The sequence below is a fragment of the Aythya fuligula genome, chromosome 1 (assembly GCF_009819795.1).
Source record: "Aythya fuligula isolate bAytFul2 chromosome 1, bAytFul2.pri, whole genome shotgun sequence".
In the NCBI taxonomy this organism is placed as follows: Eukaryota; Metazoa; Chordata; class Aves; order Anseriformes; family Anatidae; genus Aythya; species Aythya fuligula.
The window spans coordinates 76,790,128-76,803,541 of NC_045559.1; the positions used below are offsets into that span (position 1 = coordinate 76,790,128).

General features: G+C 44.7%; 1 protein-coding gene across 1 annotated transcript in view; it reads right to left on the reverse strand.

The window, feature by feature from the left end:
• Nucleotides 1–11,226, reverse strand: part of ST8SIA1 (ST8 alpha-N-acetyl-neuraminide alpha-2,8-sialyltransferase 1) — a 134,965-nt gene extending 123,739 nt beyond the window's left edge. Inside the window, exon 1 of the mRNA XM_032208180.1 lies at nucleotides 11,033–11,226. Coding sequence (XP_032064071.1) covers nucleotides 11,033–11,226 — 194 coding nt within the window. The remainder of the gene's footprint in view (nucleotides 1–11,032) is intronic.
• Nucleotides 11,227–13,414: the final 2,188 nt, after the last annotated feature.

Here is a 13,414-nt window from a genome sequence, read left to right on the forward strand (position 1 = left end):
AAAGCCCTCTCAATGAGCCCTGCCAATTCCTGGGCTAGGATCTGTTTTCCTCTTAGAAATAGGTGGGACCCGTCTGCAGCCATCAGGCCAGGTGCCGAGTAAAGTGCCCCATGGTCAAAAAAAAATATTTCTGTGTTGGCACCGACCTCTGAACCACACTCAGCCTACTCAGTCTTCAACTAGGCATCTTAAGATAGGAATACTGCTTGAAAGTTGGTTCTAAAATACTTTTAAATCAAGTTTATGTGCTTGGTGCCTATTCCAGAGCCAGCCGGGGAAAATCCAGGAGATTTTCCTTCCTCATACACTCAACCCACTTGCTTTAGAACCAAAAAAGGTGAAAATGAAATAACAAAGCCTAGCTATATATTCATCAGATTTGTTGAAAGCTAATCTGTTCTTAGCAGTTATCATACTGCTTAAGAAATATCTGTAGACTGAGGTGCATTTCATGAGAGGAAACAGCTTACTTTTCAGGCTTTTTAGGATTTCTTTTAAACTCATCTAAGGCAAACTAAGTTATTGATCTTAAATGAAAAGGAGGAAGAGTCTCAAAGGACACACTGCAGAGAAACACAAGACAACACCTGAAACCAAATGATCAAGTCAAATTCAGGAAAGAACTTAAGATTTGTAGTCCTGAGCACACCCCTATTCCTCTAGGCTGGCCCCTGATTTCAAGTGAAGGCTTGCTGCACACACACATTGTGCATCATTGTGGGTATGTGACAGAGAAAAGAGCCTTCACCCCACTAAACCCCCTACCACAACCACTCACCCCAGAGACTGTAGAGGCAACTTTGCCTTTCTCCGTGATGTAGATTTTTAGTTCCACAGCAGAAGAGAAAGCAGAATTTGTACTAAACTTAATCATCTGTGTTATGAGTGCTCAGGGAAGCCAATACATTCCTCCACAGGTGAGGTGGGGGAAGAAGAGATTCAAGCCTCTTAGTAGAAGACTCTTACCAGCAATGGTCTGTTTGACAAGGGAAGCATAAAACAGGATTTTTAAACAAAATGAGAGAAAGCACTATGTTCACTCAGCAAACACACAAGGCAAAAATAAACATGTTGTCACAGGCTGGATCCATTAGCATTTACTGAACCACACTACATAAGTATTTTCACTTGTTCTGTTGTCTAAACAGAACTATCGAAACACATGATTTCTCTAATGATAGGTTTACTTCTTTGTTGTTGTTACCATTTTTGGATCCACAACTCAAGTGCTACACTCTGCCATTCCCTTCTGGACATGCTTAAGCATTTAAAGGCAATGACTGGAGTAGGATAGAAAGAATAAATATCTCATGTGCATTTTTACTGCTTCTTCCAACTGGGCATACTAAACCCCTGAGATGCTCAGCATTTGTCCATAAGGCTCAGCAAGTGTGTTTGTGTTAGATGTTTACTGGGTGCCAAGACAAAATGTTCAATTAATAGCATGCCCTATAAAGGAATGCCCAGATTTTTTTCCTCCTTTTCATTTCACTGTTGCAGCTTCTTCTGTTAAAAAAAAAAAAAGTGCATCTAATTATAGGTTAATATGTAATTCTCACTATAGAAACCCCTACAATTTAGAAGCCATGAGTCAGGCCCCCAGAATTATGATTAAGGCACAGAGATTAGGCATTTGGAAAACAACAACCCACAATGGATTTATATTTACCTTTTGGCATATAAACCCCCATTCATGCTTCCAAGCCCCTCACTGTAGCTGAGGCATAAAAAACTCCTTCTTTGTTTTCATTACATGAAATCCAGACCATCATAGTTTCACTTGATTGCAGAAAAGATCCAGACCATCATAGTTTCACTTGATTGCAGAAACTGCTGTTGCCCACCCTTTTAACATAACTGTTAAAAGGGTGGGCAACAGCAGTTTCTGCAGTATTCCCAATGTTATATCAACTGCAAGCATATGTGGCTCAGGATCTGTTCCTGCATTGCTCTAGGTGGGTGAAGCCACCACCAAGCCAGGTGAAATTCTGCACGTGGGCATCTCCTCACTGCTGAGTCTTGGAGACTGGAGACAGAAAAAAAGTCGAAGCCCTGGCCCTTGGCAAAAGGTTTCTTAGTACTCTTGGTTGAAGACCTCCAGAGTAAGAATTTTAAACTCCTTTCTGCTTAAACAAGGAACAGCTATGTCTAAAGTATAAACTTTCTCAGAACTTACAGATGAGCTATCTGGTTTACAGATAATTCTTCCGAAGTGCTGGAAATGCATATGCAAGCAGACATAAGTAGACACTGTGTGCAAAGTTTCTCATCGCATCAGTATTTCTTAATTAACGTGATAAAAATCACGAAGGTCCAATAAAAAGCAAGTAAAAAAATAAACCCAGTATGCATTTTTTTCAAACATATTCTTTGCTCTTCCTTGTATTATCTGGGTTGCAATCAATTCCACTAACACAAATCGGTATTTTCAGCCCCTGTGCAGAGTCCTTTTTCCCCTCCCTAGCAGAACAGCATTTCTTCCCTCTTGCCAGCTCAAGACACAGCTGCAATTTCATTGAAGATTCCCCGTCTGTTTCCCTCCCTTTTAAAGCTTTGTTTCTTTGTAATGACCTTTCCAGAAATCTTGTTGCTCCGCAGAAATATTTGGATCAAGCAGAAACATACAGCTTTCTGCTTATGCAATGTCTTTAGCATTTTATTTGCCCACATGGTCTTATCGAAGTGTTAGAGGAACTCCCTGCACCTTGATTCACTCACACACCACAGAACTGCCTATCCTCAGCATAGCCAAACACTCACGTGCACTACTTCCCACTTGCAGCAAACATTTGCAGAAACTTTGGAAAGACTTAAGTCAGGCAGTAGTATGCATCTCAAAGAATCCTATGTGATATAATGCAAAAGCATCCTCCATGCTTCAGAACCATACTACATCACTGCTTTCTAACATTGCAACTTGTTAGGGAAAACAAATGTAAACTGTAAGTTACTACCTGAGAACAAATATTCATTTCTCAAGTCAATACTGTATGTTGAATAAAGACCTATTCTATTCCCTTTAAACAAATTAATGCTTCAGTAGAAGCCCTAGAGAGATGACAAAGATTTACAGAAAAGAGTTAAGCATTTTCCCAGTAGTAAGCTGGTACCTCTAGATGATGCCATGAGTGGCAAGAAGGAACACTACTCACCAAATCCCCAGCACAAGTACTTGGATCTTTCTTCCAGAGAGCAGTTGGATGGCATGTCACTAGCAAACAGCCCAGGTATTTCTTTGCAGGAAGAACTGTAGTAACAGGCAGGAAATCTACTCCATTAATCAAAACTCCTCATCTGCATAACTGGGATAAATCTCACTATATGTGTTCTCAGACTGAAAATCCTTCAGAGCATGGAATGTCCCTCTGCAAGCTTGTGGCACAGTATAAACAACCTCAGTAGAGAACAGCAATTACTCCTAAAACTCCCTCACTGATTTTAGCTGTGACCTGGACAGGAAGTTCAGTTAGAGTGATAGCCTTTTAACAGAGACTTTTCCTTAACTTCCATTATAACTCTATTTCCTTACCTGTATAAAAGTACATGGGGAAACAGAATTAAGTCTCCTGGCAATCAAAAGTAAAGATTTAAACACAGCTGAGTAACTTGAGAGTCTTCATCCCATTAAACCTAGTCTTACTGACTTTCACTGAGAGAGGCAGGCATTGGTGAGCCCTGGATTCAGAATCACCCTTTAAGTGCATATTTGAGTGCTTTGAGGACTGGTTCTCAAACCCTGTGGCACTCCTGAGCATTACTTATAGTGGTAGATACCTCCTTGCCCTGCACTGGGACATGCTATAAAGCATCGCTGATGGTGCAAGTAGAACATCGTATATGATGGAAACTCCAGATATTGCAGCAGATGAAACAGCATTACAAGAGCTGAAATTCGGCCAAGGCAAAGCACATAGAACAACATTAAAACCTCTTCACTGGAAGGAAAAAAAAAAAAAAGTTTTTTATGTCTTTCATCTTCGACAGGAAATACAAAGCAGTTACTCCTCAATTACAAGGTTGGCCACTCCACACATTTCAAAAATAGACAGAGGAAGTTTTCCCACAAGAAAGCAAGCAAAATAGCAGATCTGTTTTCTCAGCACTCTTTAAAATACAGGCAAGTTACATAGCAGCTTTTAAATGCACCCTCAGAGCAGAGGAAACCTGGTAAGTAGATCTCTTATATTGCTACTACATTAACATAAAGTCCATAGTTTATCTTGAAAGTGTGATAGGTAACAATAGGGTACCTAAAAAATGGAGAATGACACATGCCATGAGCATCAGTGTGACATTCAGGAGTCTGAAGGTGACTGGAAACTCAGTAGGAGACAGAGATAAAGGAGCAAATAATTTCATACATGTTCTTTATATCCAATTAGCATTCAAAGCAGCGATGATTTTAACAGGAGCCATGCAAGGAGTCTGGGAGTCCCTTGAAAGCTGAGAAGGACTTCAAGCAGCATAAGGCTGGGAAGATATTTAAGAGGCAAAAAGAAACAAAGATAAACAAAATGGTCACTCAGGAGATGAAACTATGCTCAGAGCAAACATGGAAGACAAAAAGGTGGTAACCATTCCTGTGCAGCCATTCCAACCAGGTTTTAAAACCTCACTGTAGTCACATTTCTGCTTGAAAAAAAAAATAATTGTTAACTGAAGAAATTCAAGAGGGCTTTTCAAGAGGCTGATGAAATAGAAGGAGAAGTAAAAACAATTCAATCTGTTGATTTAAAAACAACTGCCAGAGCAACAGGTATAGCTTCTTTTTGAAGCTCAGACCTTCTGTAATAATTACTCTTTTGGAAGAAGTCTTCGCTAGGGTTAAGTGACTTACCAATGCCATCACCCACTCCACCCTTTATCTAATCAGTTTAGATTGTAAGGCCCAAGAAAAGAATTGTCCCTGGCTTTCTATGCATAAAAATTGTGACATAGTGAAACCTGAATCTCTGCAGAGGTTTGCAAATACTACATAACACAGATAACGTGCTTCAGCATGAATTTAACTGCACACAGCTAAGTTAAAATGATTTGACAGTAGTGTGTAACTTTAAGAGCAATTTTCTTGTATTTTCAAAGCCACACATAGCATACAGAAAAAAAGATGAAAATATATACAAAGATTTTAAATTAAACATTTTTAAGATATTTAGAAACTGGAAAAACAGAAGATTGCAGTCCAAACAGCCTCATCAATTCAGTGAGGTTCATCCTCACTGTGGGAAGATAAATTCTAAAGGGGGACACACAATTCATTTCCCATGCATTTATCTAGTAGGAGCTAGTCTCAAAAATAAGTCTTTTTATATGTCATTGAACATACATCAAATATGCTGTTTGCTTCACTGCTGTGAATACCAAAATTACAAGCACAGCTATAAATCACAAGATATATATTGGGTTGGTATTCAGTGACCATTACATTCACTACAAGGTAGGAAAGGGGAAAACACAGATGTGAAACTATGTACATCCAGCAGTATCTGTGTACGCACATACCAGACATTCAGGGCCCTAGTCTGGTAACCAAAATTCCACTGAAGTCTCTGTTCCTCCAGTTCCCTGGTGCCTGGCACTGGGCCTTTGGATGCTCCCAGCTAACAGCAAAAGTCTTAGTTGGTTACACCCTCCCAGAAATGCTGGCAGCACTACAATCTTTACAAATTCAAACAAGCAAAAATCTCTGCAAGAGCAGATACTGGTACCAGGGAACTCAACTGTATGTTGCTTGTGGAAGACAGATTCAAAGTCTGTAAGAAAAAACTATTTATGGGCAAGGAAGGATACCACGAGCAAGAACTCAGGAATCCTGAATTTAATTCAATCTTGCCACCACAGCCCTAAACTGCAAAGACACTTTGAACTAACTCAGACAACTAATCCTTACTGTTTTCAAGTAATTTAGGTATCCGAAGACTTGTAAAGACCTTGAGGGTATGGTCCTAGACCTCTCTGCAACTTGCTTTCTTCACCACAGCCTCCAAATAATAGTATGGGGCAAGAACACTTCTTTCCTCTCACCTTTAACCTGCTTTTCAAACTGGTACCTCCTTGCCAAAACAACTTCCCTGCTCAGATGGAGATGCTAAGAAACTACAAATTGCAAATACACAATTGCCACGAAATGCAACAAACATAATGGGGGGGAAAAAAAAAAAAAAGTCACTCAAAATGTTAGTAAGTTAAAAATATAGGCATGCAGTAGCAACACCTAGTCAGGAGAGAAAACCAAGCTGGATTTGGCAACTGCTGAAGCACATTTGAACCTACGGTTCAAACCCGATGGTTTTAGGATAGAGCTCCACAAGCCACAGAAGTAGAAGTAATCTAACCCAGCATTTCCAAGCTCCAATCCGAAATTCATTTTTCACATCTCAGTGAAACAAGCAGCAATAATTTAGAATCCTATAAAGCTGCTTAAGCAGGGCAAAACTCTTATGTAGTCAACTTGAGCAATATGAAGGTTTATCTCAGATTTGCCTCGAATTATCCCAGTAAGGATCACACCTCTTATGTAACTTCCAGTGCCTGCATCAAAAGAGAAGGAAGAGTCAGCTGAACTGAAGGAACTCCTGCTGACTTGGCAATAGCATTCATGTTACCCAGACTGGGAGGTGACCTGGAATACCAGCTCTGCATTAACACGACCTAAAAATGAAAAATGATTTGTAGGAGAGGATGTTCTTTGGTGTTTGCTGTGATTGTATGTGAGGTACAGCTATTAACAGCTGGCAGAGAGCAGCTGACAGATCACAGTAGGAAGACCCACCTGGCACCACACATGATGGTGACACAGCATTATTTTTGGATGGCACTTGAAGCTAACCATAGGAGAACCTTCACGCACTCTGTTCACACCTACACAGCGTTAAGAGCAGAGACCAAAAGCACCACAGTCCATCAAGCCTGGATATTCTGCCTGGATATTCAGCCACTTCTGTGTGATTTCAAGCTAGTAGCTTCACCTCTCTGTCCCTGGAAAATGGACAACAGGCCAAACCTGAGGAAAATGGAGCAGAGAAGCCACCTGCAAAGATAAGCAGAGCCAGTGTGGATCTAGGGACAGGGGGACAGCACTGGGGAGCAGAGCCAAGTTGTAGCAGATGCATTGGACTGGAGGCAGGTCACCAATGGTGAGTTCACAGGAGATGTCTGCCACCAGCTCAGCCAAGCCACCCCCAGAATAAACCCTGGAGAACCTTTTGGCACCACACAAAGCTGCTGCAGCAGAAGTAACAACATGATCCGAATCTCAAGGGTATCATTTTCATTGTCCTCATCTCACAATTGTCTCATCTCTTCCTGAGGAAGCCTCTAACCTCTAACTCAGTCACTAAACACCGTTGAACCATGTAAGTTAGTGCAGTGGGAGCTCTGACAGTCAAAAGCCGGTTCACAGAACAGTTTGGGCTAGAAGGGACCTTAAAGCCCACCTGATTCCACCCCCCTGCCATGGGCAGGACACCTCCCACCAGACCAGGTTGCCCAGAGCCCCATCCAGCCTGGCCTTGAACACCCCCATGGATGGGGCATCCACAGCTTCTCTGGGCAGCCTGCTCCAGTGCTTCACCACCCTCTGAGTGAAAAATTTCCTCCAAATGTCTAATTTAAATCTCCCCTCTTTTAATTTAAAGCCCTTCCCCCTTGTCCTATCACTGCACTCCCTTGGTGAAGAGTCTCCTTCCTGCAGGCCCCCTTTAGGCACTGAAAGGCTGCAATAAGGTCTCCCCAAATCCTTCTCTTCTCCAGGCTGAGCAACCCCAGCTCCCTCATCTGTCCTCATAGGAGGACAGAAGTTTTTCCACACAAGGTTTCTGACTGCTCAGAGGAGTCCGCCCTGGCTGACAAATGAAGAAGTGTCAGATACACACACAGCACTTGGGATGTGTGGTTGTATGGAGCTCATAAAGCAGATGGGAAGATTCAGCTCTGCCTTTCATCAACTGCAATAATTTTAAATAAAATGATCCTAAAGGTATTCTTGAATGTAATTTGTTTCACTAATAACAAACAGCAATTAACAAAATTCTTGCCTAAATAATTTAAGCAGCACTAAGACCTTAAAAAAGCTAAGCAATCTGTAAAAACAATTAGTGCGCAATAACGTTAAACACCTCAGAGGATGACAAGCCATTATACTGTAGGTAAATTAGACACGTTAGCCATTAGTGACTCTAATGACAGTTTCATTCCTATTCTGACCGCTTTGTAGTGCGGGCAGCCCAGGATCAAGCAGTTTGCCGTCTGACTGACAGACTGTTATTCAGCATTCGTCGGAGACAAGATATTTCCACAGCAGAGTTTGACTGCCCTCAGCCAGTAGTGACTTGAAATTTAAAGGATGCTAATAGCAATAATTTGTTGTCAGGCTGTGCTTACCCCTGAATGCCCAGAACCTGAAGGCTTTACAGGAAGCTATTGTCAACTGTGGAAAGGATTTGGACCAAGAGCTCTTAATAACCTCAACTCTATCTTCAGGCTTTTCAGGATTTGTTCCTTCATCTAAGAACCTAGGCAACTGCTACGCAGACACCCACTGCACTGATGCCAGCAGGACCAAGCACACAAACATCATGCGAGAATTACTCACAGAAGTCGTGTACGCAGAGTCAAGGCTGAAAGCATGCATTAAACACAGATTCACTCGGAAGCCAAAGGCTTAATCCTGCTCATTTTGTAACTCTCACAACCTGTCCTTATTCACAGATGCAGAAGGCAACACATACTGCAAGTGAAGGACATAGCCTCAGAAACACATGGCTATTTACACAGGTGTTTAGATTTGGAAAACAACTCAGTGAGTCCATATTCAAACACAAAACCCTCACGTAAATCATCCCACAAGCACCCAGACAGCGCATGTACCTGCATAAACAAGAACATACATCGGCCAGACCTTTTTATAGGGTTTCTGAAGGAAGAAGGAGCCTCTGTGGAGATTAAGGAGTTGCTGGCACTCATCTGCCAGGGTTCAGCCCACATTAGCAGAGGTGCTTTCTCTGACCTTGCTAAGCTACACACTGAAGAGCTCTTTGAATTTGGCACAGAATGCAAAGGGAACAGCACTCCCTAGTTTTGAAAAATATATTTTGATAAAGTTAACTATGTGGGGACAATCATCTACTTCAACAATAGGAGCCAAGTGAGTTTATAGGAAGAGAGATGCAGAGGTGTCAGATATTTTCACTAAGTAGCAAGAACCTGGCTGTTTGAACACCTATCCAGTACCATGTTATAGAATATACTATTATACAAAGAAATACATGCAAGCATTGTATAATACAAATCAGTAATGGGAAATCTTCTACTTCCTCATATGGATTTTTAGCAGAAGTACAGATTTGTTCTTCAGAACTGTGCACAGCCAAAATTGTTTCACAACCTCCTGCGTGCAGGAGTGGTAGGGAGAATAGCAATCCATGTCCTTCTTAAATAAGGATACTATCTTATGAAAACCCACCCAATATTAGGCTACTGTGGAAGGCGGTATTACTTCAAAGCCCACACACAGGTTGTCTACAAAGCTCTATACCTGCTGACCAGTTAAAACAGAGACCTGCATTCATAGAGGTTCCAGTACAAACTGAAACCTGGAGCTTTTACAATGCTCTTCCATAAAAAGAAAAGAATGGTAGCAAAGAATGTCGTTGTTTCTGTTAATTGTATTACAATATAGAGAAGTTTACCTGATGAGGACTTCAATTTCCTAGCTTTCTACCCATGTTAAGAGCAGCAAATCTATGCAGCAAGAATACAGAGTTCTACATCACTATTGTTTGACTATTTTGGTATATTCACTACATATCTCCAGTGAAAATTTCCTTTAAAAAAGCGTGAATTCCTAAAGCAGATTGATTTAAAGTTCATTGTATTTAGCACTGCGCCAACTGAGCAAGACACAGATGAGAAACCACAACTCACTTTATTGAAAGATATTCTCTTCCATAAGCATCCTTGAGATAACCACTATACCTAGACAGTGGAAAAAAACATCTGGGCAGGTGGAATAGTTGAGAAGCCACACATTTTTTGTTTGTAAACCATGTGGCTGAAATAGACTAAAAAATATTTTTTAAACTGAAGTTGCAGCAGCTTTGTCAACCTTCAAAGCAACATTTGGTTTACAAACATGAAAAACAATGCATCAAGCTCTCCCTTATATCACCTATCAGGGTAATTTTTTTAAAAACGATTAATCTACCTAAAAATGTAAATCTGTGGCACAAAAGAATTAAGATAGATTAATAACTGAGACCAACCCAGTGTCTTCCAGTTTTCTACCCTGTGCTCTAGAACAAGGATTCTACATCAGAACCTTTTTGCTAGCTCTGTATTTAAGGGAGGACTTCTTTCAGGCCTAGCTTCTATTAACACAGACCAATTTAACATCTCTCATTGCTTTTATTTCCTGCAAGCTCCAGGTGCTGAAGGGTGTGCTTTTGAAAAGCTGCAAAGTTTCTGCTATCCCAGTGGACAACATACTAAGCAATCACACACCGGCTCCAGTTCACAGCAAACACAAGTTGAGCTGCATTCGCAAAACAACGAAGAACGCCAAGTAGCGCCGTGCGCCAGAACAGAAGCCCCTAGGAACCGGGATCTGATTCACTCTGGCATTTACAAAAGAAAGGGAGCCTTTCTGCAGGCATTCCGGCTACCACTAACCCCGACCTTTCGCCTGCTGCTCAGAGGACAGGGAGAAAACCCAGCTTCCCACCTGGCGGGTAGGGGAATGGAGACCCCCGGGCTGTCTGCATTTCACCCAGCCGCTCGAGCGGGTTTCAGGGGAAGGCAAATCTCCTCCGCGCCCACTTTCAGGCCAGGGTCGCCCGGGAAGCCCTCCCTGCCGCAGGGGCACCCGGCTGCAGCCCGGCCCTTCGCCCGCTCGGCCCGGGGCGAGCCCCCCACGAAAGTTTGGCGGGGCAGGAGGGGTCGGGGCCGGGCAGGGGGCGGCAGGAGCGGAGGGACGGCGCCAAGTTTGGGGCGGCGAGGGGCTGCCCGTCCCCGGCCGCCCTTGAGCCGGCGGTACCTGAAGCCGGCGACCGCAGTGTGGTTCCTCCTCCACGCCTTGCCCTGCTGCAGCAGCACCCCCTGCACGATCTCCTTCTCGTCGGGCAGCCGGTAGACGGGGAAGACGTAGAGCCAGCAGAGGACGAAGACGCCCAGGGCGCTGGCCCCCACGGGCAGGCGGGTGCGCGGCCACTTCCACGCCAGCCCCGCCATCCTCCTCCTCCTCCTCCCGCAGCGCCGCCGCGGCGCCGGGCTGCGCTCCTGCATCAGGCCCTCGCCGTGCGGGGGCCGCCCAGCCCCGCCGCCCTACGCCCGGCGGCCCGGCCGGCGCCCGCTGCCCGCGGCCATCGCATCCCGGCCGGGCTCCTCCCGGGGGCTGCGCCGCGGCTGGCTCCTCTCTCGGCGGTGGCTGCTGCCGCCCCTCCTCACGGGCATTTGGTCCCCCGCTCTGCCCGCCAGGCGAGGCGAGGCGAGGCGAGGCGATGCTCCCCTCCCTCCGCCTCCCGCCCGCTCTCTTTACCGCGGGCCGCCCCGGTAAATTTCCACCCCGGACCCTTCCCTCGCTCGGCCCCGCGCCGGAGCTTCCTTCCGCTCGCACCGGGGCCGAGGCAGCTCCCGGCCCCTGCGCGGGGCTGAGGAGCCGCCGCCGAGCCCCCCGCAGCCCGTCCTCCTCCCCCGGGAGCCGCCGCACCGCCCGGCAGCGGCGCTCCCGCCGGGGCCGGCCCCGCAGCGCGCCCTGGCGGCCATCTGCGGCCCGCGGGGCCTGCCCGCCGCACCGCCCCAGGCTGCGGCCGGGAGCCGGCTGCCGGGGAGCAGCCCCCGGCTCGGGGCGGCGGCTGGGAGGGAAGAGGTGGCCCCCGAGGCTGAGCCGGGGGTGCTGGGGGCGCTGGGTGACAGAGCCCGCCGGGAGCGGCCCGTGTGAGAGGGGAGCGGGCGCCGACTGGCAGCGCCGTCTTGTCCGCGTGTAGCCACGGCGCTGTAACTCGGGAGATGCAAGGATGCGGGGGGCCATTCACAACCTCTCTTGTCCGAGACCTGTTACTGCGGAATAAATGTTGTTTTCACTCACGCCTTACACAGCACAGCTGTCTAGAGCAAATGGGAAAAGAAATAGAGCACTGTGTCCCTGGCCAACACCTGGCAAATACCTTCCGAGCAGGACAGGTGTTTGCATCCTCCCTAAGTAAACTTGCGTTTTTGGTGAGGAAGCTGTTTACCGACGGTAGCATAAAACTGTCCAATCAACTCTACTAAAACCAAACAGAACTAATCGATCCGTCCCCGGGGGTGTTCAAGGAAAGGTTGGACCTGGTACCCGGCGCTTAGGGGACGTGGTTTAGTGGGTGATATTGGTAGTGGATATTGGTTGGACTGGGTGATCTTGGAGTCTTTTCCAACCTTTATGATTCTGTGATCTTTAGGGAGACTTATTCAAAATGTAGTTAGCTAGACTTATCAAAAGTAAAAATTATTAAAAACATGCAAAACTGTGTGCATTTTTGTGTAAATGTGCAAAACCATGCACTCCAGATTAAATTCTGCCTCATTGCTCACCTTTAGTCAAAAAGAGAGACAAGCCTGAGTCTTGATGTCACTTGGGAAACCAGAAAGTGGAAAAAGGAACAAAGAGAAAGTAGAAATGGCTTATTATTTCACTGTCCAAACTGGATGCAATGAAGTAAGTAGAAATTAAATAGATGCAGTTATTTGCTAGTTTCTTCATTAACGTAGTCCCTCCTTAAGTAGAGTAGGGAGGGATCATTTCCTTAATAAAGGATTATTACTTACACAATTATCACTTACACAATTAGATGCAGGATTAGGGGATATTTTTTATGTGTGAACCTATAAGGTATTCCCAAGCCTTTCGCCTTATTTTTCCTTTCCTTTCCTTTTTTTTTTTTTTTTTTCTTTTTCCTGATTATCTTTCAGCCTCAAGCCCCCAGGCTGTTCACTGAATTTATAACAGTCCACAGTCTGTCTAGTGCAATGGCTGTTAACTCCTTCATCGTTTCCTGCCTACAGCGCACAAGGAGCCAGATGTACCAAGACAGAGATGAGGCAGAGCCTGTTATGTTGTTGCTGACATGGCACAAAGAACTGAAAATGTCTGGCCTCATTCTGTTATTATACAGGTAGAAATTTCTTCTTTCCTTACCTTCTTTCAGTGAGCCCTGAAGAGAAGCGTACTGATGCTTTACATTGTGGGTAATGATTTCAGGTGGAGAATAAACTGCTAAACATTAATCTTGCTTTCAAGCAAACAGTCTTAACTACCTCAAAGGCAGTTTGCAATCATTGTGAAGATGTAGTAATTGACAATCCGTGCCTTTAAATCAAAGCCAAAAGATGGAACTATCCTCTCTGCTGTACTTCACATTAGTGAGAATTTCAATAGTGA